The sequence below is a fragment of the Ambystoma mexicanum genome, chromosome 5p (genome assembly GCF_040938575.1).
Source record: "Ambystoma mexicanum isolate Mex_15411 chromosome 5p, UKY_AmexF1_1, whole genome shotgun sequence".
Taxonomy (NCBI): domain Eukaryota; kingdom Metazoa; phylum Chordata; class Amphibia; order Caudata; family Ambystomatidae; genus Ambystoma; species Ambystoma mexicanum.
This window is the reverse complement of record NC_090930.1, coordinates 171,105,233-171,129,143: the sequence shown is the minus strand read 5'-3', so window position 1 is coordinate 171,129,143 and position 23,911 is coordinate 171,105,233. Positions and strand designations below refer to the sequence as shown.

The 23,911-nt window shown below is 46.5% G+C and overlaps 1 protein-coding gene across 2 annotated transcripts in view; it reads right to left on the bottom strand.

Annotated features, from left to right (window-relative positions):
• The window catches only part of FGF16 (fibroblast growth factor 16), a 44,855-nt gene that overhangs the window by 5,953 nt on the left and 14,991 nt on the right, over positions 1-23,911 (bottom strand). For both annotated transcript variants that reach the window (XM_069612583.1, XM_069612584.1), the window contains exon 2: positions 9,102-9,205. In XM_069612583.1, the coding sequence (XP_069468684.1) occupies positions 9,102-9,205 (104 nt within the window). The remainder of the gene's footprint in view (positions 1-9,101; positions 9,206-23,911) is intronic.

Below are 23,911 nucleotides of genomic sequence, written 5' to 3'. Positions count from 1 at the left end.
GGACCCAGTGGTGGTCCGACAGAGATATTCAGAGTGATCTGTTCCAAGTGAGTGGACACAGCGGTGGTGTGACAGAGATATTCAGAGTTATCTGTTCCAAGTGTGTGGACCCAGCGGTGGTCCGACATAGATATTCAGAGTGATCTGTTCCAAGTGTGTGGACCCACCTGTGTAACGACAGAGATATTCAGAGTTATCTGTTCCAAGTGTGTGGACCCAGCGGTGGTCACACATAGATATTCATAGTGATCTGTTCCAAGTGTGTGGACCCACCTGTGTTACGACAGAGATATTCAGTGTGATCTGTTCTAAGTGCGTGGACCTAGCGGTGGTCCGACATAGATATTCATAGTGATCTGTTCCAAGTGTGTGGACCCACCTGTGTTACGACAGAGATATTCAGTGTGATCTGTTCTAAGTGCGTGGACCTAGCGGTGGTCCGACAGAGATATTCAGAGTGATCTGTTCTAAGTGCGTGGACCCAGCGGTGGTCCGACAGAGATATTCAGAGTGATCTGTTCCAAGTGTGTGGACCTACCTGTGTTACGACAGAGATATTCAGAGTTATCTGTTCCAAGTGTGTGGACCCAGCGGTGGTCCGACATAGATATTCATAGTGATCTCTTCCAAGTGTGTGGACCCACCTGTGTTACGACAGAGATATTCAGTGTGATCTGTTCTAAGTGTGTGGACCCAGCGGTGGTCCGACATAGATATTCATAGTGATCTGTTCCAAGTGTGTGGACCCACCTGTGTTACGACAGAGATATTCAGTGTGATCTGTTCTAAGTGCGTGGACCTCGCGGTGGTCCGACAGAGATATTCAGAGTGATCTGTTCCAAGTGTGTGGACCCAGCGGTGGTCCGACATAGATATTCATAGTGATCTCTTCCAAGTGTGTGGACCCACCTGTGTTACGACAGAGATATTCAGTGTGATCTGTTCTAAGTGCGTGGACCTAGCGGTGGTCCGACAGAGATATTCAGAGTGATCTGTTCCAAGTGTGTGGACCCAGCGGTGGTCCGACATAGATATTCATAGTGATCTCTTCCAAGTGTGTGGACCCACCTGTGTTACGACAGAGATATTCAGTGTGATCTGTTCTAAGTGCGTGGACCTAGCGGTGGTCCGACAGAGATATTCAGAGTGATCTGTTCAAAGTGCCTGGACCCAATGATGGTCTGACAGAGATATTCAGAGTGATCTGCTCCAATTGCGTGGACCCAGCAGTGTTTTGACAGAGATGTTTCCACAACACATTTTCTAACTCAAGGTTTGTACGCAGGAGGGTTGGTTGCTAAAGTCACACTCAGTGCTTAAAGTGGGCCGTGGCAGGCCCCGGCAGTCTCCGAAAAGTGGGGCTGAGCCGGGGTCCTGCCGGGGCCCCGCCCGGGCCCCGTCCCACTGCCTGCAACATTGGCAGGATGCATTATCCCGTCGCGGCCGCAGCCGCGACGGGAGAGGCGCCTGCCATGAAGTCAGGCGATCTGACAGAAGTGGCAGCCAACCACAGCGACGCTGTGACTGGCTTCCGCTTCCGTCAGTCATAGTAACTGCGTCTGGTGACCCCTCGCGCGAGAGGTCACCAGAGGCAGTTACTGTGCCTTTGTTTCCCCAGGTCGCGGAGGCGTCTTTAACCCTCGGCGAACCTGGGGATTCCTCGCCATATTTCGAGGTTTATAAAAGATGGCTTTGAAAGTACACATTTCAAGCCATCTTTTATAAAGCTTTGCCGACGGACAATTTTGTCCGTAGTCAAAGCTTTATAAAAGACGGCTTGAATTGTGTACTTTCAAAGCCATCTTTTATAAACCTGAAATGTTCAAAAAAGATGGCCTGAAAACTAGGCAAACCGTAGGGTATGCACCAAATATATATCAATGTTATATATTTGTGTGCGTACCTTACTATGGTGTGTGTACCTTACTATGGTGTGTGTACTATGCAACCCATCTTTTATAAACATAGAAATATGTTACTTATTTCTATGTTTAGAAAAGATGGCTTGCATAGTACACAAACCATACGCACACAAATATATAACATTTATATATATGTGTGTATACCCTACGATTTGCGTACTTTTTAGGCCACGCCCCTCCCACAAGCCACGCCCCCAAATGAGGGCCCCCCCTCGATTTCTTACCCCACTTAAAGCCCTGGTCACACTTTCCCTGCATGGCATCAGGCCATTCTTTCGGGAAATCACTTAGTCTGCTGCAGGTCTCATGTGGTGCTCCTCTGCCTCCTACCTGTGGCTTGTGGAGGATACCCGGATGGTAGCACATGGCCCGCTGGTCTAGCCCCACACCCACCATAAGGGTCAGACTGGGGACGTAGTCATAGCACACACTAAACATAACCACGCAGACCATCGACCAGCATTTGTGGTACACTGACCACACTGAGTCTGCAAATATAAAGACTTCTATAGTTATTTAAACCTAAACTAAGACAAGTGAATTGCTTCTGGAGTCTTCGTGTAAAAGGAACATTGCAGGCTTCTGACCAATCTTTGCTGTTCGAGTAGACATCTTGTTGCTGCTGTTTTTATATCTCCAGTAACAATGTGTCACCCGAGAGGATGCCAAGGCTTTGCACATTACTCTAGTGAAACATGCCCTTCTATAAACCATTATGGAAACTGACAAAGGGTTACCGAAACTGACAAAGGACTGCTTGTTGCCTGACAGCCAACGTTGCGTCCAGTTCAAGGATGTAGAAGACCCGCCTCAGAGAATCTGCTGCCCCGCTGGCCGGGGGAGTTGACTCTCTATTGATTGCTCCTCCCCAGCTGCTGATGAACAGTCAATACTCCATAATGCTTCCCAAGTGTCCTCTTAGTGTCCAAAATCCCTTTTAGTTTTTCATTCCTGGTGTCTGCTTGAGAAAAGGGCAAGACACCACGGGTACAGAGCTGACACTTCTATCCTCAGTGGATCCGGGAGATTTACGTTATCTACACACGCATAGCTTTCCCCGGAGAAAAAGATCATACTTCCAAAAGATGAAATCTCTTAAAAAAAAAAAAGATCAAAAGAGCATTGCCTTGTGTTCCTTGAAGGAGCAGCAACATGTCTTGCTCTAAATTAGTAGCAAAGCCATGACTCTAATTATATTGTGTACCATCGAAAAAATGCGACGTGGAGAAATGACACGACTCGTTGACGGAGAACTTGGCATTACCGGTCGGCAGGTACTGCTCCTCATCCAGAGACTATAGAAGGCGGTCGTAAATTACCTCTTAATGATAGCAGCAGATGGCGGCAGGTCTTCTAAAGGTACCAGGACACCGGGGTTAGATAACCAGAGGCCAAAGACTGTCTAGGTTGTAGAACCCGTTCTCTGTAATATCCCAGGAATAAGAACTCACACTGGACGTAAAAACGAGGAGGTACAAATAACTAAATTTACACAGAAATGTATCTACGTGGTATATATATATATATATATATATATACATTTTACGCAAAGTTTTTAAAAAATTGATATTGTTTTACTTGTTTTTGCTATTAAAAAAAGTAAAAGATATCCAAATACATGGACATTATTTTAAACGTGTGTTTGGATCCATTTTTGATTTCGAATAAATGGTGAAACTGCTGATCTCCCCGGATACCCCACCCCAAGCTCGACTCGGGAGCCCCATCTTTTTCATAAACATTTTGCCATCTGTGAAGGTATACTTTCAAAATGTGCGTCCAAGCCCCCCCCCCTCCAGGCTTTGCCCACCCCGACCACCTGCTCCCTGCCAGAAGTCCTTTCCCTTTGCTTTGATTGATTTCCTGTTATTTGTGCTGTCCTCCTTTTCAGCATAGTTCTTTTCAGTGCAAGCTCCTTTGACCTCTTTATTTTCAGTTGTCTTCACTTTTGCTGGGCACTGTACCCAATGGGTATGTGCCTGATCTGTGGAACTGCCCCTGGTCTATTGACCCCACTGTGTGTTTTCTGGCGGCGGTAAAAAGTGGTGCGAATTCATCTACTGCCACTTTTACTGCACCGCTGTATGAGTTGGGGGGAAATCCCCCAGCGCTTTGCTCAAGGTTTTTCCTCCAGAAAAGGGGAGGATTTAGTGCAGTGATAATTCCCCCAGAACCAACATGGAGCCCATAATGGGTAAGAACACTGCTCCCGCCCCACTTCTAATTTGGTGAATTTACCATCAAAATGAGTGGCAGTAGCGGTAAACGCGTTTGGTGGGATTACCCTTTCGTCAACTGGTTTTCCATCCACCCCATTGTAAAAATACCATACCCAGGGACTGCCTTTATCGCTGCCCCCCTGCTATATGAGTCGTTTGCATTAGAAAATGCATGCTTTCTGTTCAATAAATAAAAACATTTTAAAAAATCCTCTTCAGGCAAGTTGCGGGTCAGTGCAGCGCGACCAGTCAGCGGGTTCCCAGCCCGGGGCACAGCCATGTTAGTTAGTAGCTCTGTACCCGCATGCCCTTGCGGGTTAGTAGCTACGGCATGCGGCCCTGGCAGAATGGGGCGCAATGGGAAGAGATTATCAACTCGCTTGATCCATGCATGTGTGTCCGTCCCTGGGTGTTGAGGAGCCGACGATATTGGAAATAAAGGTTTGATATGCAAATGGAAAAAACTTCCATTGTTATTTTACCTCTGTCGCATGGTATTTTCCTTGTGAGAGTGAGTGAGTGTGAGAGAGATTCGTTGTCACACAGTGGAGTAACTTTGCTGAAAATGTTGGGGGACATGACATCTACGCCCATGATTTCATAGCCAATTTTATCCGCTTCTAATCGTTATAATGACGAGCATTATTCTTAAAGATTTTATGCCAATCTATTTAATATCTTGAAATGGATGAAGGACTGAGTTGGCATTGTGGAGTCGGCACCATTCACTGCACGTTGCACAGATCGCTAAAGGGGAGCTGAACTAGCTGAGCTATCTTACTAGCAAAGATGGTTTGATAGAGACAGATAGAAAGCCAGACCTGAAGACAGACGAAGTGATGAGCGAGTGTAGGACCGGTGGTAAGAGAGCAGGGGTCCAGAAACAAGGCATAGTTACAGATGATAGGAAACACAAGGAAATACCCAGATGCAGAGAGAGACAGACTGACTTACACATAGCCAAAGGGAAAGCGAGACTAGTAGCTAATCACAACGTTAAGAAACTAACAAGAGAGAGACTGATAATGGAGACACCGCAGTTTACTAGTTTGGCAGTGTTTTCCTCTGGAAATACCTCCAAACTGAATTACCGTTACGGATTGCGGTAAGCATGCAGTAAGTTTGAAGGGTACACACCCTTTAGTCATTTCCCCATTTGGGAGTCGTATCTGGGGCAATACCATAGTACCACGTGCTGTTTTACCGCATGCGGTACTATTTCCTCTGGTCATGTTTTTGTGTCGTGGTAAAGGCCTCCACACAAAGGAAGGTGGTAGTGAAGAGTTTCAGGTTTGAAACTTGGGATTTGGCAGAGCCATACAACAGGAGATATTCCCAAATACCACATGTTTTGCTGTTACTGCCAAACTCGGGAGCAGGACCGCAAATGCCCAGAAAGGCACCGGATGATGGGAAAAGGCAGTGCTTTAAGTTGGTTAAGAAATCGAGGGGGAGCTAGAAGTGATGCATATTTTTGGGGGTGGGCCCTAAAAAGGTCAGACGGACCCTCAAATGCCAAAGGCTTTAACAGAGGTTGGCCCACGTTGAGTGAGCTGAAAGACCAAAACAGGTTTTCATACGTTCAATGAAAGGGAGTAGTAGAGTCTACTTTAAAATATATATCACATATGATAAATGTGCTTGCAAATATTGAGACAAATAAATATATTTCATATATAAAATAGAACTTCAAATCAAAACGGGTCACTGCACCATGCAATTCCATTGATCGTTTGAAAGAAATCTGTGATTTTTATGTACTAACGAACCTCATTGTAATGACAATACTTTAATAAGTATTGCAATAATCAAACCTGTTTCAAAACAACTTAATTCAAAATGTATTTAACTGAAGTTGAAATTATAACCATGATTGATAATGACATTTACTGGCGAAGAGCAGTAGTGTCACCTACCTTTGTATCTACATGGGGCCTGATTTTATAATGGCACAATCCCATTGAAAAATGCACTGTGAATCAAGCCCATGGCCCGGGAAAGTGTTTTCGGAGAGCCCTGTAGAGCCCCGGCTCAAGGGAAATATTTGGAAACTACCGGGTCTGAGCCTTGGCTAGCCCTGGCCCACTTAAAGCCCTGGGAACAGGGAGGTCAACAGCCACTTTAAACTGAGACAACACTATCACTAGAGACAACTATTGGGACAGCAAAAGAGACAGATGTAGAGACATAGGAATGCAGGTTTACATAGCAAGCGAGACGGCAAAGCAGGCCTGTAAAGCAAAAGTGACAGAAAACGGAAGCAAAGCTGCTGCCAACGAGTGTGCCACTCACTATACGACCTTCTCTAGAACTCGTGCATTTAGCATGTGCCACCCACGTTCTGAGTTTAGTGTAAACAGTCAGATATTAGACAGTCGTCATTTGGCCCAGTTCTCGTCTGTTTAACCATGAAGCACAACAACAAAAAGGAAGCAGTTACCACTTGAGGGTCAGTCGTTTTTCTAAGAAATGAGCTGGGGGTAGATCTCTCTCTTCGGCTGGGGCCTCCCTCTGGAACAGCCTCCCTGCCACTCTAAAACTTGAGGAGAACCATCTCCGGTTCCGGAAGCACCTCAATACCTTCCTCTCTTCTTCTGCCTTCAATCCCCCTCTCCCCTGCTGATCTGGTCTCTCTTGGCACCGTGCACCTGGCCACCCTCCGTCTTTTGGGCTCAGGTATCTGCTCATCCTGCCACCCTCCCGCACTGCCTCGGGCCACCCCTTGCACTTGGGTCTGTATCTGTACCCATACAGCCCCCCCTTTTTTTTCTTCCTGCACTTATCAGACCTACCCTGTCTGCTGCCTTAAACCTGGCACTTGCAAATTGCTGGCTGCATTACCACTGTTTGTTGCCTTAATTATTTATTTATTATTATTTATCTATTTCTCCTCTGCTTCGCACTTTCCACCTCTCCCCCCTTCCATGCACTTTTCCCCTCCCCTCTCTCACATGCACTTGCGCGTTCTCAATGTCACTGGGCCTAGTAAGATCGCTGTTTTGTTCTCCCCTGTTACCCTCCCTTGCCTTGTCGCGCTCTGAAACACTTGTGTACGAGCGCGATAGAAATAAAATATCAATCAATCAATCAATGCAGGCCGTTTTACCACATGCAGGGGAGATTGCTTTTATTATACCGCATGCAGGATGTGATTGCTCACGTGTCCCTCCATGCACTGCGTCATATCATGCGCACATGCAGCCTGGCCCACTGCATCATAAAATGCAATCTCCTGGTGGTACCCACCCAGCGCCTGGTCGGAGTCGGGTACCGGGATTTGAGGAGTGAGGTAGGACTACAATTGATCAAACCAGGGAACACCTGCAGAGTGTTAATACTGCCTTGGTGGGGGCTAAAGCTTGAGCTATTACTGCACTGACGCACACAAAAAACTCAACAAGTGAGCTGGCGACGTTCTCTTTAGTTTGTCAACTTTGCCATGAATGTAGAATGGTGGTATGAGATGAGACTAACAAGGAAGTGGGTGCATTATATGTGGCATGAGCAGTGGCAGAAGTGCACCAGAAATAGTAGCGGAACTGTGACCCCGGCGGGGGACAGGATAGGCAGGAGGGGAGCAGCGTGCAACACATGTATCCAGGGTTGCAGCCATGCTGCCTGACAGACAATTGAGTTGAAACAGATTTCAGTTAAGCTGCTATTGATAAAGTGGAGAAGTGTGCTTTATCTTCACAAAGAGCAGTTCCGGAATGGTGAAAATAGATGCAAAAAGTAATGAAACTCTGCTCCCAACCGTTCCCGCTCACTTCGACCTCTGCGTATGAGTTGAGCCTATCCAAGAATAGGCCGCAGTGGCGTCTATGGACACAATGCACTTTGAAACGGCTTGTGTTGTGTACAACATTGGAATTGAGTGACTGAACGAGCGAGTGGGTCCGTTAGGGAGAGGGGGAGTTAAATGAGAGGGGTGGTTGAGTGTTTGTGAGAGGGTGGGTTGGTGAGTAGGTGGGCTGAGTGAGCGGGCAAGTGAGATTGAGTAGGCGGGGGAGTGAGTGAGCTGGTGCATGGGTGAACGAAAAGGGTGGGCGGGTAATGGAATGAGTGAGTGAGCGATAGGACGGATGGGTGCATGGGTGAGTTGAGTGAGCGTGCAAGTGAGATTGAGTGGGCGGGGGAGTGAGTGAGCTGGTGCATGGGTGAGCGGGTGAATGGAAAGGGTGGGTGGCTAATGGCATGAGTGAGTGAGCGATAGGACGGATGGGTGCATGGGTGAGTTGAGTGAGCGTGCAAGTGAGATTGAGTGGGCGGGGGAGTGAGTGAGCTGGTGCATGGGTGAGCGGGTGAATGGAAAGGGTGGGCGGGTAATGGAATGAGTGAGTGAGCGATAGGACGGATGGGTGAGTTGAGTGAGCGTGCAAGTGAGATTGAGTGGGCGGGGGAGTGAGTGAGCTGGTGCATGGGTGAGCGGGTGAATGGAAAGGGTGGGTGGGTAATGGAATGAGTGAGTGAGCGATAGGACGGATGGGTGAGTTGAGTGAGCGTGCAAGTGATATTGAGTGGGCGGGGGAGTGAGGGAGATGGCACATGGGTGAGCGGGTGAATGGAAAGGGTGGGCGGGTAATGGAATGAGTGAGTGAGCGATAGGACGGATGGGTTGCATGGGTGAGTTGAGTGAGCGGGCTGGTAAGGGAGTAAGTACATTTGGGAAAAGCTGGTGCAAGACCAGTGTGATTTCATCAATGGTTTGCTGGGTCGTACTCCCATTCTCGAGAACACATTTGCACCCTACATGGCCGTGCACAAGTCCCCAGGGGGTCGGTGGATTTACTGGGGCTTGATAGACTTTTCATGGTTAATGCTCTGGGCTCAGCGGCGCAGTGATGGGCAGCACTCGTCCTGCGCATGTCCGCAGGTCTGCGCGAGCTGTCCTCACGCCGGCTGATGGGGCCACCATTGCAACACGTGACAAGAAAAGAGAAACATAAATAGACAGACTTACCGACCCGTACAGCTCCCCTCTCTCGTTCATTCCCAGGTACAGTCCCGAGTCCACCCCGCGGATAGAGACGAGGCCCACAGCCAGGCTAATAAACTCCAGAATTCCTGAAAATGAATGAAAGAGAAGACATCCAAACTAAGAACAGGAAGATCAGAGCAGGTGAACAGCAGCATCACACTGTGGGGGCGCTTATACGAGCTCCCCCTCTCTGTAAAGCAACATGTCACCACCCGCCCTTGCGCCCCCTGGTGGAGACATGTTGAAAGCAGTGATTTTCATTACGAATTTTACAAGAAAATGCTGCTTTAATTGGAAGCAGCAAATATGGAAAAACAGGCGCTGGCAAGTTTTATAATCATCAAAAGGGCATGGATGTAAATCTTCGAGACAGTCATAACCGCTGGGAAACCCTTTTTTTCTTAACTCATCCATGGCGGCCTGGAAGGAGACCACGCGTATGCAAACAGTATTGCCCCTGTACCCAACCGGAACCGCCCCGTCTGACCTGCGAGGCCCTGTTCCCTCTGCCCAGCAGGACAACACTGGACACGTGCTCGCCTTGCCAGGCCTCCCCATAGTGGTGCAGCTTGATTCCATAGGCCCAGCAAGTGTACCACTCCCGCTCTGGGGGCATTGGCACTGACGGTAGCACCTGGCCTTAATATGGCACCAGCTGGAGAAAGGTGAGAGTACCAGAGCATAGGATGCCAGTGCCTGGCAAGTGTCTAATCAGTGACACCTGTTGAAATACCGGACTTTGTTTTTGTATAAAAAAAAGTGTATGCTCACAGAGCAAGAAGTCTATCCCTACCTGTGACTCTGAACCGTTTTGATAATAGAAGTGTCTAATATCTACACACAAGCCTAAACGGTTGCATGTTTTTACCAGGGTTTCAGGGCAAGGAACAGATGCAGGAAAACACATATTGTCTATAATTCAGGTAACTGAAGGCACATTTGATTGAGATGTTATTAATATACTGAGACCTCATCAATAGTGGCCACTAAGCCATTACCTCTCAGCAGACTGTCTAGGAATAACAATGGCAGGTCCTTTAACCAAAGTGCTGTGCTATTCTGTAGTAGAGTTCGGTCAAACAGATGCCATAGAGGGGTGTGTTTTTATCGGAGAACTGAAGCTAGTGGGTGGAAATTGAAATAGCGGTTACCACAATCATGGGCGGGCAATGCAAAGGTAAATAACCAAAGAACGCTTAGAGGCTTAGTGTCCCTCCTCACATTCTATATTCCTCCTATCTGGACTCCAATGCAATAGTTTAGGCTTAGAAGTGGCCTTAATGCACCACTTAAAAGCCAAAACTAAAAAGGGATAGAGGGGCAGCTCTTAATCAGAACTATTGTGAGTTTCTCTGGCCAGAGTGCCATTGTAGCCATTGCATAGGGGGCCCTAAAACATATGACATGATAGGTTAATTTATAACGCGCTTAATACCCAGAGGTTTCTAAGCACGGACCTGGGGATCGAACCTGAGTTGCTCCGTGTCGTCTTGCTTCCAAGACGAGCACGTTGCCCCTGGGCTATCCTCCCAAGACAACTATGTACATAAGCCTTGTCGTATTCCCCAAGCGGTCTGTGGTTGCGTGTGTGCCTGTGCAGAGGAGGCGCGCTGCTTTGGGGTTAGACCATGATCCACAAGGAAAGGAACAGCTTTCCAAATGTCTTCTTATCTTAAAATTATATATATATATTGATCCAGAAGAAAACAACAAGTCAATACCTTAATTAGGCTAACAAAGTCATTTATTTATATGCTATTTAGAAAGATCATTATATCTGTTTATTAATCCATCATCATCTAAGTGTCCAGTTCTGCCATCTTGGATTCGATTGTAAGGGGAAATCCAAAGAGCTGGAGTTTTAGCATGTGACACAGTTAATTGTGTTAACTGACTTTTGGCGGGTAAGATATGGCATGCTACACGCCTCTAGAGAACTGAGGGGGAGAGCAACTTTTTGTGCCTGGCTAGTTGCGATGTCTACCCTTGCGTAAATAATTAGCGCTTTGCATGTAAAGCTCCAGTGATGAGGAACAAGAGAATTCGTACATGGGAGTAGACCAAAAAAGGGGAGGTGGCCAGAGGAAGGCAACATAAGGAAAGGACAAGCAGAAAGCCTAGCACAGCTCAAGCAAAACCAAAGTCTTCTCATCACATAGAAGAGAAGCAGGGTCACCTTGGCTTTGGTTGATAAACTAGCAATCATAACTGGGACTACCCCCCCAAACTCCAGCCTTCAGGGGTCAAGTCCTAAAAATTAAAGTGGGGGGACTCATCAACAAATGCAATCGGATGTGACGTCGCCAGACATTAGCATATCAAGGTGAAGTATGCACATTTCATTAAATTGGCTTTTCATAACCACCCAAATTGCAAAGGACGAATGGCATTTGCCTTTCATAAAAACAACACACACACACAACCAGGAGCGGATATTTTCTTCTAATAGTGTTTTAGAAAACTTTAAAAGGTGTGCATGTTTAAACTCCAAGAACCAATACAAATGTTTTCACCGGGACTTTCAGTACAGATATGGGACATTTTACTTTTAGTTATTTTTCATCAGGTTATATAGTGCATTGGTGAAGTGGCCGGCCTACAAACCTGATGACTGTGATTCGGTCCCCGTAGTCGGCTTTAATGCATAAATTCAAAGAGAACATTCAATATTTTTAATTTTAGCTGGGAGGGGACTGAGTCCACCCTCTGAAATAAGTGGGTGGACTCCGTCCCCCCGCATGTACCTTCGACTTGAGCCCTGCCAGCCGTGGCATCCGAGGTACGCAAATGCACACGGGTCCAAGCACACCTTGGCCGACACTACCTTAGCTGCAGCCCATTATCTCCACCCAACTTGGAACTTCTGAGATACCCAAAGGGTCACTGGCACCAGGGTCAAGCGCGGCCACAGCATCCGCCATCACTCGCCAGCAGCTGCACAGCACACTTGCAGCAAGCATCTGAATGGACGCATGCAAGGCGCTGCACTGTAATGACCTAGTATTCATGGGCTCATCCATGTTGGGCCATCACGGATCAGAAAAGCAGCGCACAGCTGCAATACAATATTTAAACAAAAAGACAAAATGAATCCATGAGATTATTTTTGTGTGGTTGAATTCTTTATGATATTTAAAATGTTTTAATTCTTTAATTGCTTATTCAATTCTTGATTCGGGGGTACATTCGGGGGTACACATTTCAAGCTGCAAGTTTGCAAAGAAAAGTTACTTGTCACCTTAATTCTACAGATACACACAGTACACCATTTCTTACTAGCCAAGCGACAAGTATTTCTAGAAAATGGCTACTGGCGATCACAGATTTTGAGCCCTGCTTGAGTTGATAGACAACATGTCTACACTGCCACATACCTGTTCGGACAGACTCCTGGAGGGCTGAGCTCTTCAACCCACCAAACATTAAAATCAATATGATATATATCAGTAATGTCCATTAAAAGTCATTTTAATTAATTAGCAAATAATGATGTTGTTGACCACCTCCTCGCCAATCAGAATGTTCAGAGTGTAGTCAATAACTACTGGGATTGACTGCATTCTGATTTCAAAAGCAGACAGGCAAACAATACAATTTCCAGGCAAGCTTTCTTTCAACAAGACACTGCCATACTTGCTCTTTCTTGGAGAGCAACCGTATACTTTTACATGATGCTTAATGCATGTTTATGTCAAATCCACTCCAGTTTAACCAAGTTTGCAATTGAATTCTTAACTTTTGAAGACAACTTTTAAATATTGCAAAATAAAACCACATTTAATTTTCTACCGCAGTTTGTCTATTTACTATTACACTAACGTGTTTTACTTCGCCACCACAACTCCAACACAATTATTGCTACTACCACTATGTGCTAATAGCCTTATAGAACTCATGAGGGGTCATTATTGCTTGGGATAATGGCCCTTTCCCAGCTTATGACCCGAGACGAACATACTCATTGCGGATATATGAAAAACCTAACTGGATTTTTAAAAATGTTTGTAGGGTTGACAAGCCTAGCTCTGATTTAATGAAACATTGACATTTTTTTCGTCCAGATTGTTGTTTGTGGTCCTCTTCGTTTTTTTTCTTGCAAACGTCACAACAGCCATGATGGCATCGAACTGCGATCATAGTTTTTCTATTGTGAAATTGTCATACTTATGATACTGGGCTATGTACAAACGAATAATCAAGACCAAATCTGAAAATCAAACTGTAATCTACTGCGATGGTGTCTATGAAGGAAAAGGCTCCAAAATCTGCAGCGCTCCTGTTATTTTAGACTACTACTCCCAGGTGCACTCACTGTAGAATTTTCTGGCTAGGAATTATGGGAGTTGTAGTTCAAAACATTCAGTGATCGAACGGGTAAATACACCTGTAAGGACTCGAAAACAATCACAGGGATTTCTGGTAGATCCCGGCCTCGAATTGAAAAGCAAACAAGGGTGGCTTTAAAAAGCCACTGTTTCTTCTGGGTGCCGATTCCCACATTTTGGTGGGAATTCTGGTTTGAAGGCCAGCCGCGTAGCCATCCACCCTCTTGCTTAAACTTAAGCAAAATCACCAAAGACCTTGCGCCCACCAGGATGAATCTCAATGGGAATCTCTGTCAATCATTCAATTCGGCTTCAGCTCCACCTTCCTGATCGGTCTGAATCCCATCCAGTCGAGTGCGAAACACAAACCAGCCTCCAGCTCACGAAATATATTATGAAGGTTTTAAGAATTCAGACACACACCCTGGTGCTGATATATCGGCTTCAGTGTCACATTAGGAGCGGCATATCTTAGTTTAATTTAGAACAATGGTGTGTAGGAAGAACCCTTACTTCCCTTTTTGGGTCACCTCGCCCTGATTTTCTTCTATGTGGCTTCATCTCCAAAAATGTGAAAGTGGTAAGCTTCGTTGCAATAAGTTCTTTCACAGCAATTTGATCTTTTTTTCTTAATGGGAAGGGACCCACAATATACTCCTCCCTCCTCCTTATCTACACTCTCCCTCACCTTTTTTACCCTCCCCTGGTTACCCCAACTGTGTGTATATATATATATATATATATATATATATGTATATATAATACCACCACACTATAGTTAAATTGAGTATCAAGTGCCATAGGGAACCCGAAAATGTAATTGCTAATACATTTTGACTTGCATGACAGAGTTGGCTGATAGGTTTGTCACGGCCACCCTAGACTTGACATTTTGCGAAAGAATTGTCAAACAATGAAAAAGTTATTAAGAAAGCAAAAAAAACCCTGCTATTTTGGGCCTTCTCCCATTAATTTCCCCATAGAGAAAAAGTCAACGTTTCTGTGCAGCGTGCAGCAAAAAACGCTGGACGGAATGGGACCAGGTACAAAGCAACTTGGGCATGAAGCGTTGACTCCCTTTCCAGGAGGGGTCTGGGGTTATTCCATCCAATAGTTAAAATATTTGACAGAGAAGGGGGTGTCCCCATCTCTCAAAATTATAGCTATATGTGTCCCACAATGCATTGGCGAGGCATTTTAGAAATTTAAAAAGACGCCATTGTTTTTTGTTCAATGCGAGAGATAACCAGGGTTAAAACGTGTATAACCGAGGTTAGCTGAAAACAAAAAGTTACAAAAATGCCAGAGGCTGGGAGAGGGGAAAGAAAAAATGAGCAGTTGGGGAGGGGCTAGGGACCAATTTCAGAGCTCTAACCTTTTCGCATAACTGGGGTTATACTGGGGATAACCAGGGTTATAGTAGAAGATGGGATCGGGAATTAAAGTGCGTTATGTGAAAAAATACGCACTCATTTGCAGGTATTTACGGACTAGCATGGTTATTTGTAGTATATTTCAAATATAACCATGGTGATGGTGAAAAGAGTTAAAAACTGAGATTCATAAAATAAAAAGAATTTTACAGCTGCAGTGAGGTGTCGGGAGGTGGGGGGTAATGGGTGTGGCTGAAGGATATGGGTACTGGGTTACTTTAAGGAACCAAATGGTGCAATATATAAAGTGGACACGTACAAAGGCCATGGCTAGTGGCCCCCCCAACGAAACCTACTGGGGCAACATGTCAAGGAGTGCAAAATGGAAAGTGGACATGGCCGGGGCCACTGGCCATAACCAAAGACCACAGCTAGTGTGCCCAAACGAAACGTATTGGTGTGGCAGAGAGGGCATGGCCACCTCTTGGAGGCAAAAGAAACGTATTTGAAAAAAATCAACTATAGACACAGCCGAAGCCCACGGTCAGTAGCCCATATTAAAAAAAAAAAAAGGAGAGTATAACAAAACCATTGAGATTCACTGAACAACCCTTAGTTAAGGTGCAGTGCTGATCTAGCAACAAAACCCTTGAAATTCAGTGAGTGTGGGAAGTCATGACCTGTATAACTTTGCACGCTCCCGTTGCAAAGCCCATGAGCACATACATATTATGTTATGGATATTTATACCGCGCACTATCACCTTGAGCGGGAAAAGAGCAAGAGAGCTGTGATGTGCTGTTGGTAGCCTTGTTCAGTGAACACAGTTCGCTGAGATTAGAAGTGCTTTTCGTTTGGTAGCCGTCATGTGTTGTGCGAGGCTATGTGTGTTATGTTTTGTTGTTGCGATGTAGTGAAGTGCGTGCGGTTTGTAGTGCTTTGGAGGTGTGGTTGTGTAGAGTGTGATCGGTGTATGCAGAGGGGAGAGATTGTCTAGTGGGGTTGGTTAGTAGCATCGCTATTTGGAAGCGACACGTGTTATTCATCACAATCCTCTCTTGATGTAGCGCAATGCTAATCTTTACAAGAGAAGGGAGTCACAATGACATACACAATGGCATTATGGGGACATCAACGGGAGCGCGCCGAGTTAACATCAACGGGAGCGCGCCGAGCTAAGCAGGTCATAACTTCCCACATCTGCTGAATTTCGCACCTAGAAACACTTGTGTACAGGCTCGTTATGAATGTCATATTAATATATGATATATATTTATAACTTAGCACTGCATGAACTGTACCACTTTCACTTGTTGGGGGAATAAGCTACAATAAAATGCCCTGATCTACAGGTGGCCCCTATTTAAAAGGACAGAGGGGCCACCAGAGTGAGAGAAGAGCTCTCTAGCTAAGTACATTCTGGAGAGGCTGTGAGTGGATGTCGCGGTGTATAACAGTTTAAAGCCGCCAGGGGGACCCCCTGCTTCTCTTTACGAATGCAATTTTTCACGTTACAAGACTATTATAGATCACGAGAGGGGGGCATTACTGCTTAGGACAATGACCTTCGCGTCCTTATTGCCCCAGCAAAGAGTGTGATACAGCTTGTGCGAGCGAATAGACATTTCACTTGGTTTCTACCCTACTCGGGGTGGACAATGGCTCCTTCATTGGACTGCCATGGAGATCATACTCGCCAATGTCGGCTGTATCTAAAAACTGCAGTTTTCTTTTTTTTATTGGGACGCAGAGTTTCTCTTGCGTTAAGTTTCATTTGTAAGAGGACAACTGGGAGACTCTACCAACACACGAGAGTATAGGCACCCAGGTTAAGCAAGCTTGAGTAGTGCACGGTACTTTGCATTTCATGCATCGCTCCTATTACAGCACGGTTCATTCTTGTTGGAGAGGGGAGGGTCACTGCTCTCCCCCACCCGCGCCCCCAGAGCCCACCAGCCAGCCTTCCCACATTCACTTGTGCATGCCATCGCCTAAGCAGCGTATCAGGCCAGGCTCCATTTACGGTAGCACCTGCTCCATGCACAAGTGTGCTAAGCTGCACGGGAGCAGGGCGAGGTCAGCTGTCCCGCTCATGCGCAAAGGCTGGGCCTTGAACAAAGGCCCATCCGCAGCAGCGCTAGTGTCGGCCTCGCGCTAGGATGCCTCGCGCACAGCGTAGCAGGCGTTTAAGGAAACCAGGCCGTCTCGACACCAAGGGGCCTCGAATTGCTCACGATAGTTATCGAACTTTACTTAACTTGTGGACCCGAGCCGTAGACAAGGGTGCAGCTACATGGCAGGGGAAATAACTACCATAAGCATATGGAGGCCGTTATTGACTTCTCTTTAGCCAATCAGGGTGTCCAGAATGCAGTCAGTAACTACTAGACATGGAAGAGCCAGGTAATTCAGGGGTGGAGCTGAGCCAGGGCCGAGCTGAGGGCTCTGGCCTGGCTCTTATGGCCAAATACGAGCCGAGGCGGGGGAAAGGCCACGCTAAACGGGGGAGGGCGCTGGGGGCAAGAAAAGCGACTGGGGACAAGAAAAGTGGATACAAGGGATTGCGGCTAAAGGGAGCAAGAAAAAGGGATGCAAGAGTCTGGGGTCAACCAAAGGTGGGCTGGAAACATGGATCAAAGTGGTTGAGATAAAAAAAAGGGGGGATAAAGGGACCGGCACAAGAAAAGGGGCTGAAGGGGGCAAAAAAGGAGTTAAAGTGTGATGGGGCAAGAAAAGGGACTCGGGTGTAGGAACAAACGATTCACTTTAACATTGCATGGAAAAGGAAGTGAATGCTAAAACGGTTCAACTAAGCTTTCGTGGCGCGTATGAAGGAGGAGTCGGACACGCGGAGGACATTCTATACGATCGTTAGTGAAATTATAAAAATAAGACCCAACTTTCCCTATTGCTAGAGGGAAAACCTACCTATCTAAAAGGAAGTAGATGTGCTCGTCAGTGGTCAGGAAGTCCAAAGTAAAAATGTCCTCCGTCCAAACTAACTTGCCCGCCACCAAAGTCGAAAATGCTTTTAGCATGTAAATTTGCCGGTGCTGTGGCACCCCACCCCATCTTTCCATCTGGTCCTTCGACCACTTGGTCATTATCCCCCTTAGTCATCTACATTTAGTACACATGGGATGTTCAGTGGCTCCTCATCACAAAACTATGAAGACCACTGCCCTAGCGTGACAGAGCCCACCCGTGGCATGCCAAAGCCACCCAGAAGGACCTCAGAAGGAGGGGGCTTTTCTATTCTATTCTATAGAATTTTTGTATAGCGCCAACAGGTCTGCAGGCCTCAGGGCGCTCACTTGACGAAAATAACAACAAAGACACAAAAAGCAGTAAAAGGAAGTGTAAGAGGAAGAGAGGGGGTGGAAGAGTGGGGGGGTCCTAGACTCCTTCTCCATGAGACTTCAATGCTTTTCTAAATTGGGCGATTGATGGCAGCTGTTTTAGAGACTGCAGAAGGCCATTCCAGACCCTTGGAGCCCAGGCATTGAAGCCCAGGCATCCAAAAAGTTTTAAAGGAGAATCTAGGCTGCATCAGCAGGTCCTTGTTGTTTAAGCGGAGAGTGCTTCTATACGGTAGCCTCTGAATACATGAGCTGAGATAGCCTGGGGCTTCACCTGCTAGACATTCTTACACCAAACAGGATGCTTTGAAGCAGAATCTCTGATGGACAGGAAGCCAATGTACCTTCCTGCGAGCGAAAGTGATATGATCTCGTGCGTCAGTCACACACGGCTCTAACTCCACCATTTTGAATAGTTTGCAGTCTCTTCATATTGGTTTGCGAAGAGCCAATCAGTAGCCCGTTCCAATAGTCCAACCTAGAGTGTATTGTTGATGTTGCTATCAGAGCCCTATTTTCTTCCGATAGATGCCAGAGTAGCTGCGTCACATAAGCACAGCAGGAACGCAGGTAGGACACATGTTTGGTTGCGGTCAAAGATGACCCCGAGGGTTTTCACATGGTTGGAGACCGTTATTTTACTGCCCCCAATAGTAAAGGCTTCATATTGGGCATCAAGATTTTTCAGCTCATCAGCCCTCCCAACAATCAGGATGTCTGTTTTCTTGTCATTAAGAGCAAGACAATTCTCCACCATCCACACCGTAAAGAGCACTGAAAACCCTGTCGATGTTTAGTGCATCTGCCTCATAGGATCGGAATGATCTGGGTATCATCTGCATAATTAGTGAACTTAACGCCCAGGCTATCGAGCAGATCAAATAAGGGTTTGGAATAGATGTTATAAAGCAGAGATGAGACACAGCAGCCATGCAGTACTTCGCAACTAAGTAAGGAGTCCTGTGACTGAAAGTCCCCTCTAACCACCTTGGCCTTCCTTGGCCCGAAAAAGTTCTGAACCAGTTTACTGCTAACTTAGAGCAGATACCATTCTTGGCCAGCCTGTCCGCCATCATATCATGATTTACTAAATAAAAGGTGGCGGACAGGTCTAGCAGCAGAAGCATGGCCACGCTACTATGATTCACAATTTCTGCGGGACAGGATATAACGTCCACCAATGCGGTTTTGGTTCCATGTCTCTTCCTGAAGCCAGATTGACCACTGGCCAAAATTTCCCTTCTCTTCAACATAGGCATTGTATTGTGTACAAGCAATTTTATCTATGACTTTCAACAGAAAGGGAACAGTGGTTATAGGTCGATAGTTGGCAGGCTCATTAGGGTCTAAGCCCTCTTTCTTTAAAAGTGGAGGGATCCAGGTCTCTCTGACAGATCCAGGGACCAGTGCTTCCTGAAAAGAGCAATTAAGGGTGGGGAGACCCGAATTAAAGGCTTTCACAGTGCTAATGGGGTCTGTTTGACACCCCACTGCTGTGGCTGATGTTCTCGAGAGACAGCTGGATAGACAGCTAGGAGAGTGCAGGTGTGTGCCCTAATTGGCGTCTCAGTGACTCATAGAATCCGCATACCTGCCTTGAGATTTGGCGCCTTACCAGTGTGCATCGTGCACGCATTTCAACGGCCTGGCAGGCCTGCTAAAGAGGGGCAGAACTCTTGCACCCAGTGCAGGGAAGTTCTTGTAAAGTTGGGAAAAGCTTCACAGGCAGGATATCCTAAGCAACCAGTGCCCCCTTTGCTGAAGCGCCTTAATGCCCACCGCCCATTTCAGCTCCTCCTCCTCGATAGGCACAAACGCCTCCCTAATTGGAAATGTCAACTCTTTCCTGCTTCCCTAAATGGTATTCCGAAAATAAATTAAATGTTATAGCAACTGAACCCCTCTCCCCGACCATCTTATGTATACCCATAACCAGGCCCAGTCTTGGGGCGGGGCGCCCGGGCGATCGCCAGAGGCACCCTGCCATTAGCCCCCCCACCACGCCATCTTGGAGGAGTCTTTCAAGGGCTGCCTTGAAGGAGCGGCGGGCACCCTATTGCACCAAAATGTGTCCCGCTCTCACACTAGGGCACAGCCTTTGAAAGGCAGCCCCCTGCTGCTTTGACAGCTGCAACTTTATTGAAGCGATTCACTCTCCAGCTGGAGGGGGGAGTTAATCACTTAATATTTTATTTGGAGTCCCACCCACCCCTTCGAGGGGAGTGGGGCACCAAATTTTGGTGACTCACCCGGAGCGCTGGCAGTGCTAAGGCCGGCCCTACCTGTACCCACTACTGATGTACAGCGCTCCGCTATTTCCTGAAGCGAGGTACACGCTCAAGTAATAACCCAAATAAACATACAATTGAAAAGGTGCCGTGAGTGCAGAGAAGTTCAGCACCACTGCTGCAGTAAAGTGCATTGTCTCACCGATAGAACACCGCCACAGCATAGTGGGTTCGAACTGTCCCACTGGCAGTAATACTTTGTACACAGCATGAAAGGTATTTAGGACAGCAGAGGCTTGCTCCGCTACTGTTCACAGCCACTGCAATGCTGAAAAGATCCAGGCAAGACCCTTCTGTGCATTGCACATTTGACTATGACTGTTTCAAACAGGCTCACAGGAAAGCCTGGGCTTTTTCTCCAGCTTTCTCTCGTTCTTGCACTGGTATGTGAATACAGGGTGTACTCACAGGTTTGAGGCCACCCTTCCCATACCACACATCTTTAGACACATAGCCAACAAGCATTGGCATTGCCAAGAGTTTGGGAAAGACAATTGCCAGGCACTGGTAGTGGTATTAACTGCCCATTGATGGTACCAGGTGTAAAATGTTGAGCGCAGCTGGGCATCTAAATGCAATGCCTGGTAAATTCATAAAACAAACTCACAAGATTAAACTGTTGGCTTTTTCAATGCTTGTTTTTAACAGGGCTTCAGTGAAGCACACAAATAGTGCTTATAAATTGAGAGGTTGAAGGCAGACCTGGCTAAAACATTTTTATTGGATCCATATCGAGTTTAAAGCTCCAATTAAGTCATTAAAGCTCAGAGTCAGAAGACTGCTTTGCAAAGTTTGATGATAAGGCTTGACTAAAGCAAGCTCAAAGAGTTTCATGATCGGGTGTTTTGGGTGGGTAGAGGAAGGAACTCAGTGGGAATGGCCATAGGGATTAGCATGGCCATGGGCAGTCAATGGTTGGGCAAATAATGAAACAAGACCTACAGGCTTTGTGTCCCCCCACATACGCCATTTCTCCCTATCTGTACTCTAATGCAATAGTTTCAGCTTATACAAGTGCACCCCTGAAACCTTAAACTAAAAATGCACACCTGCTTATGCTCATTTCTGAAGAGGGTAGACAGTTAATATGCATCTGTTCATGCACAAAGGGGGAAAAGTGGCTTTGCAAATTGGGCCTTAGTATTTTGTCCAATTTATGAGATTGGCATTGGATCGAAAACAGAGATGGCACTGGAGTGTTTAACAGGCACTGGCTTTGGGGGACTTTTCGTGGGACACCTGCAGATCTCACTGAGTTATGGGTATAGGTAGTTATTTATAAAGCGCACGGTCACCGGAAGGCATCACAGCGCTAGCTGGGTGTGAATAATATCAATGGAAGAGAAACAAGATTTAGCGAGGAAACCAAAAGGATTTCAACTAACCCGGAAGCAGAAGAAAACTAACAAGCATGCAAACGGCAAGCAGGAGATCATCCCAGATCCCTGGTCCAGCGACCGAAAGAGCGAAATAGGTTAAGCATGACCGCGATTCAGAAGAAGAGCAAAGCACGCAAGGACGAATGCATCCGGCCAATGGTCGACCTATGTTGCGAATCACACTCTGAAATATCGGGACTTAAATGCAGTCCATTTACGAATTGGGAGCCACTGGAGTTTGGCCACTAGAGTCCAGGCACCGGAAGTATATCAAGGAGATCTTCCTTACATGGGAGGGATAATACTTATCCACAAGAAGCCAAGAAAGTACCCCTATAGCAAGAGGGTGATGTACTGGCCCTGCCCAATGCAGCAGGGAACAGAACCCCCCTGTGACAAGGTCTGCGATAGCAGCTCGGGGGCCACCTCACCATCCAGTAGGCGATATCAGGTCAAGCCGGAGACACAGGACGAAAGAACGCTTCACAAAGACGCGCGCTAGGGCACCAGAAAGACTCGTAGACCTTCAGGGACTTGGTGAACATTGACGCTAGACAGGAGTGGGCTGGGAATCAAAAGGGCTCCAAGGAATGTTTCTCCAAGAGGCCCCATTTTACACTGCGCGAGCAAATGTAGCGAGCAAACCAAACCCATCCAAGTAGGTTTGGGGGTTCTGCACCCGAGACCATTTGGAAAAATAGGTCCAAATAATGGGTTTTTAAAGCACATTTGTCCTTATATATGGATTCAAATGTAATTAAACATAAAAAAGGAGCTGACATGAAACTGTTGTAAAGGGTGACATGATATATGATATGGCATTTATAACACGCCTATACACAAGTGTTTGCTGGGTGAGCAATAACTTTCTGGAAGTTTTATATCTAATTCTTTGCTACACAAGGATACAGGGGATAAGGACAGATGGAAGGAAGGGTGTGCAGTGACTGGGAGAAGAGCAGAAAACCAGGATGCCCATTGAAAAGAGGCCAATGGTCTAGAGGCCCGCTGGGAAATCTCCAGAATCCCCCCGCAGGCCAGTCCACAGCTGGCGCTGGACAGGGGTAGAAGCGTCCCAAGAACAGTAGTGGAACAGGGACCCAGGGTATGAAGGAGTGGAGCATCGTGCAACACGCTGCAAGGGGGGGGGGGATGCAGCCGCACCCGTTCACAACCCATTGAGTTGAATGAGCAGAAGGAAGAACTCACCGTCATTTTCTTTTTTCTTTTCAGTCTGTCAACCAGAATATTTATATACCTCCTTTCCTGAGATCAGTCGCTCCTACTCGCTGATCTTAACTCTGCTAGAACACAAACTGAGCACCTACCTGAACAGATGCTTCTTCGATGGTATTACCCAAATTGACCTTTTACAATTGACCTTTTGTCCTAATTGACCTAATTATAGTGGTCCTAATTGACCTTTATATTTTAGGTATTTTAGATATGTATTGGGTTGGTTTTGGATTATAAATATTATAAGGGGTTTGGGTGGGAGATTGAAGGGGGTTTTGGATTGGGTGGGGAGTTGCGGGGAGTTCCCCCCCCTCATATATGTCCTAATTGACCTTTTAAATCAGGTCAATTCTCCCAAAGTCAATTGTGGAAAGGTCAATTAGTATATATCCCCTTCAACAGTGGCCCGACACTACAGAAACATGTGCTGTCATGAATAGAATGTTCATGTATTCTAAAGCCTGTCTCACCCGCCTTCAATCTGCGTTTGTAAGAGCCCTCAGGATGAAAGCTCTGTGATCCTCCAGTGAGCAAGGTTGCACCCCGGGGCAGATTGTGTGATGTCCTCCTTGAGGCAGGAAGGAGCTGCCCGATGGATGCTTTTAAAGATGACGCCGAGTGTTCCGCTGAATTCGCTCCTCTGCTGGAAGACACATCAGGCACGTGATCACTTTCCTTGCATCCAGAAACCGAGGCGATTGTAGCAATCGCGAGTATAATAAACAAGCCTAGGAAGGAACTAAAACAGCGAACAGTCACTATGACCCCTGCTACAGGGCTGAGGTGTCCAGAGATACCAAGGGAAACATCCCACCTGATACTAAAAGAGTAA